General features: G+C 29.7%; 1 protein-coding gene across 1 annotated transcript in view; it reads left to right on the top strand.

Annotated features, from left to right (window-relative positions):
• LOC100569464 (GTP-binding protein REM 1-like) overlaps positions 1 to 5,745 on the top strand; it is a 90,766-nt gene that overhangs the window by 58,177 nt on the left and 26,844 nt on the right. Inside the window, exon 3 of the mRNA XM_003247423.4 lies at positions 3,419 to 3,702. Within this exon, the coding sequence (XP_003247471.1) occupies positions 3,419 to 3,702 (284 nt within the window). The remainder of the gene's footprint in view (positions 1 to 3,418; positions 3,703 to 5,745) is intronic.

The raw sequence follows: 5,745 nt of genomic DNA, 5'->3' as shown, positions 1-5,745 counted from the left end.
TTCGTGATTTTTCCATATTTGTCATTTTTTGAACTTTAAATGTTTATAAAAAAAAACTGTGACTAACGATTTTTAATATTTTTCATCTACCTTTGAAACAATATACTAGGAGCCTTCTATTAAATTTTCAAGCTTTTTTTATCCAACAAATAAAATTTTATTGATATTTTTAGAAAAAAAACTAAAAAAAAATGGAAAATGAAAATGTCCGTAAAGAGCTCAAAATAAACCTGTGAAAATTTCATATATCTACGGTCATTTGTTTTAGAGTTACACCAAAAACCAAAATCGATTTTGTTAAAAATCGATTTTGCGTAAAAATGCCCGTTTTTCCTTAATTTTTCTTTTGTTTTTCACGTCGCTTTTGAAAACTACTGGGAAATTTTTACTTTTGACCCCCCAAAGTACCAACTAGATTCACTTTCCTATCAGAAAAGGTACTGTTGAAGAAAATCCAAGCACTTTTACTGTCCTAAAACGTGATGACAGACACAAAAAAAAATAAAAAAAAAATAAAAAAAAAAACACACATCATTGTAAAATCAATACATTCATCGTTCCACTCAGAATCTAAAAATAAAATAGGTACCTATTACATTAAGTATTTTGCAAAATATGTTGTTTCTCTCATTCTCTATATTTAAAATAAATTGTAGATTATTGTACTTTGTACAGTAACAGTTTAATATTTTTAATTATTAATATATTATTATTATAATGACAAAGTTCAGCTAAAGCTCACTTTGCTGTTCTGAGACCTGAAAATGATTTAATGCTTTTAGAAGTTTTTGCTTGTAAAAAGTATAATTTTTTTATTTTTGTCTCAAATTTTTTCAGTTCCTCCTTTTCGTTTTTTACTACAGCCTGTACCATCCATTTCCATTTTATTTTATAATTCGTAACTATTACTATTGTGGTATAAAATACCTATTTAATGAATTATTCCTAGTTAAGTACTTAGTAATTGAATTGTAAAATTAACCAAATTGTGATGAACTGCTGTCTGCCAAGTGCTGATATTGAGGTTTTGAATGATGATTGATATTTAAATATAAATAATATAAATTTCAAATAAAAATATTCTCATTAGGTATTCATATTAACGACCCGCATCCGACTTGTATCGTCAAAATTCGTCGTCATTACCCACAACCCACCGGTCCATCTGATCGACGACAACCCGAATAACTAATTATTTATAGATTTTACTGTCCACGGAAGTCGATTTTTTGATTACAGTTATTACTTATTGTTAATTAATATTATTATTCAGTTTTTGTTGTGGACGTTGTATACTAATTGTATTATTACAATTTACAACGTTTTACGTTATAATATTATAGACTGTTTTTACGTAATATCATTGAATGAATAATCTATAATCAATGGTAATATTTAACAATTAATAGATTATATTTACGTCTACCTACTACTTACTATTTAGTACGCGGCCCATCGGGAATTTCCCGATTTCCCTATGGCCCAATCCGTCCCTGGGAAAGACTTTAGCTAGTGACTAGTTGCATATAGTAATCTTCTTTAGGTTGAGTATGAGATGCAATATATTACGGGAATTGTCGCGGACAGGTGAATTTTAAAATAAAAATTTGATACAACGTCAATATATATCAAACTATATTGTTTTATATTATGCAGAAAAAAATGTTTGGGATGAAATCCGGAGCCAGTGGTATGAAAAATATGAGACCTCATGGCTGTGAGTCGTGATACTGCTGTCTGCTGTATTGTATTATAATCATCCGCGGCCGCTATGCTTCACAAGCTACAACAAAATATGTAAACATAATATTTGTGACACAATTATTGTAGGAAATACGCGATTGTTATGTTATTATCGCACATTGATAAGTTATGTCAATGACTTTATGTCTGTTAGATATCTATTTAAATCATATTATAGGTCAGACTGGTCAGAGGTATTCAAACTTAATGATTCCTCCGTATTTTCTCAACATTTTGGTGGTTCTTTAATATATATGAAGTACAAAAAATGATAATGTTTAAAAAGATTTATAAGTACAAATAAATTCGTTTATTTATTCATAAAATATTATATATACATCAACTATCAAACAAAAAATGTAATAATATCATGACATTATGAAATATGAGCATATAATATAAGCATAAAATATAAGCATCGAATACCGATAACTCGTTTAGAATAAAATAAAATATAAGCTCTCGTAACGTCATTATCGTGTCTCTTTAGTCGCCATCATCATTACCATACTATATTTATCAATTTTCTTTTTCTCTGATGCGGCTCCTCTGATCAACATTCATGAAGCTCATTGGAGCCGAGACCACCAGTTTAAAATTATACTTCTGTAATATAGGTTGTTCAAAAACCGTTTGGCAATCAGTTTTTGTCATTTAATTTAAACCTAAGAACACAACACTTCAGAACACTGCGAATGAATGATATATGGCTCGCTGCAGATCCCTAAAATTGTTTAATCAATTTGAAATATGATACGACCGCACGAATTTGAAAAATTGATATAAACACGTGATACTGATCAGCTTATCATCTAGACCTATTATCGTCCTCCACATTTAAATTGTAATAGCCCGAAAACACCTCGTCCAAATTCCAATTAAATACAACAACATTTGACATACAACATCTCCTTAACAATGTACAATAAACAAAGTTTGATCAAAGTGAAGCACTAGATATTATCTTAAATAAATAATTTATTATGTAACTAAAATAGTATGCCAACATGAATGGAATAGGTAGATCGCGGCAATTAACTTTATTTTTATTGCAAGACAACCGGAAAAATATAAAAAGAGTAAATTTAAATAATGAATTGGAATATAGGGATGTCTGACTGCGACGGTAGAACACGTATATTGTCGAATATCCAAGATTCAGTACGTGTGATTAAAAAAAAAATTGTGATATTATAATAACAAGCACAGTCTTAGAAGGTAAGGTCGGACAACTATACATTATCAGCATTCCGCTCAGTGAGGCAAATCCATTTCAAAATTTGGCCGCTATACAATTGAGCGCTGCCTGCAGAATTTTTTTGAGTTTATGGCGTTATGGTATTATACAAGTTTAAAATAACCTTCGACTATATAAACTAGCTAGTTTATTGTAAACCAACTAGTTTATATGGTGGAAGAAAATAATATTATAATATAGTCCATAAAAATAACCACGGAGACCATAATATAAATATTGGTCTTAACCACAAAATAAGTCTAACCGGCAGCGCTCTTGCGGCCACTTGGGAAATGTTTTTGCCTCATTAAGCGGAAATATTGTAATTGGCGGGAGGGTGGGAAGTTGTCCGGCCTTATCTTCTAAGACCGCGATAACAACTAATAGAAAAGATAGTTTATTAAATTGTTTTTATGTTTGATTATGTGTGTCTAACAGCCGAGTTTCGGAAATGTGCCCAGACCGGATGGTCCCGTGCTGGAAGAGTATCGCCTGCGGAGCTTTTCGATCACTGCCAGCGGCGTTTGCAACCTAGGCGACTTCGTTCGGTACGCCTCGCCACCGTCGTCCACTCGACACCATCAACCGGTCGGGAAGCGCGAGAGTTGCCCCGCGTCCGTTTCCGGTACGCCATCGCACCAGCAAAACGCTAATGGTTCCTCCGCCGCCGCCGCCACCTCGCACACGGTCTGCACGGAATTCTCCAGATTCCGAAAACCCAGGTAGGTCGAGTCGTGGCGGGCTGCTTTGTCGCGGTCTGGATGTAATCCTAAGTCGATCGATGACTATACATAATGAATAGTTTTACTGGGCGTCGTGCGTTTGGGCGAATATTACCTTTTTACACACATAATAAAAGTATTGGGTTCGAGCGAGTTTCTCATAATGACGTGTTTGAGCGAGTATGATACGATATAAAAGATAAAATTGTACCTATGTTTAATATGTTTGTAAAGATTAAGATAAAAATAATATATAAAATCTATTGGGAATTTTATGAATCTAGATATGGCACATAATTTCAATTTTTAATTACACACACTTATATTTAACTTAGATATTAATATTTTAACTTGATTTTCAATCATTTCAATTTTTAATCATACACACACAAAAAAACAATCCATTTTTAATCATACCGTGGAATTCATGGACAACTTTCATGGAAGTCGGTCAAAATGAGAGAGAAAATGGACTGATAAAATACAGAATCCAAGGATATTAAAAAAAATCACCCAAACATTAAAATGTTTTAAAATCTCGTCCAAACATATTATGCTAAATTGCCCAAACACATTTTTTTAAAATTCGCCAAAACACAAACCACCCAGTTTTACTATCCCCTAAGACCCACCAAATAATTCCCGAGAATTTATATATTGTAGGTAAGTACCTAACAAATATTTATTTGATCTCGCGGTTGACCTATATTATTACGCCAAAACATTATTATTGGTAAATTTATACAACTCTATTATATTATACAGTTTTTACGACCGCGACACAAATTTAATGGCATACTTTGAATACCTATCAATCACGTATTCTTTATAAGTATACGTAATAAATTATATTGTTATTACTGAACCGCTGTATACCTACCTGATATTTTAACCTAACTAGTATTGTTGAACGAAAAGTGTTAAGTGTTAAGTGTACTGTGCACCTATAGGCTACAATTAATATTCTTAAAAAAAGGAGAATTTAACTAGAATCTTAGCACTAATCATCCACTAACATCGTATTGTTCACAGATTAAAGTATAGATATTCATTTTTTCTCAGGTTATGGAGAATAGAGGTATTATATAATTATACATTGGTTCATCATATCTCTTATTTCTATTCATAAAGTTTATTAGTTAGTGTTAATTATAATAAATAACCAAAATATTCTATCAATAACATATTGGTGGACCGTTGTAGTTTTGATATAAAAATAAGCAAAGGTGGGCATTAACTAGTTAAAAAGTTAAAGTTAAGTTAAACATTTTTTTAATCAACTTATGAACTTAACTAGTTTAATTTACAGTTGAAATAACTTAGCTTTTCTCGGTTGATTTAAAAAATCCATCAAGTTAAAAACATTTAAACATTTTTCGTTCATACGTAAATATTACTATATCAGTATAAAATAAAAATAATCCAATACAAAAACACAAACATTTCTGTTCTATTTCTTGATAACATAATTTTGTGTATATTAAATATTAATATATTTTATTAAGTTGTAAATTATAAATTACGCTAGTTGCAATTATAAATGTTTTTAATAAAATTAATAATTTTAAATTACAAATTGACAATTGTTATATTTTAATGTAATATAACTTATAATATATATGAAGGTCATGTACTCATCTTCATGTATTATGACATTCAATTGCTATACGATATAAAAAAAATATATTTATTAAATTATTAATTTGAGATGAGTATAGTTTAAATTATTAAATAATAGTAAAGTAAAAGTAAAATGGTATACAGTGAATATTATGATAAAAGTTTAATAAAATTATTTTTTTAAATTTATAAATTAGAAATTAAAAAGACACATTCACTCTTTATATGATTTACATACTAATTTTTTAAAAAATAGATTAACTTTTGAGTTGAGTCGATATTTTTTTTTCTATATTAACTTTTAACATATCGAGTTAAATTTATAATTTGTTAACTGTTAACTTTTAACTTACCGATTTTGTGTCCTATTAACTAAACTTAACTTGAGTTAATTATTTTCATTAACTTGCCCACCTTTGAAAA

This window comes from Acyrthosiphon pisum, chromosome A1 (assembly GCF_005508785.2).
Source record: "Acyrthosiphon pisum isolate AL4f chromosome A1, pea_aphid_22Mar2018_4r6ur, whole genome shotgun sequence".
NCBI lineage: Eukaryota > Metazoa > Arthropoda > Insecta > Hemiptera > Aphididae > Acyrthosiphon > Acyrthosiphon pisum.
Note: the sequence above shows the minus strand (reverse complement) of the source record. Positions and strands in the feature narration are given on the sequence as shown.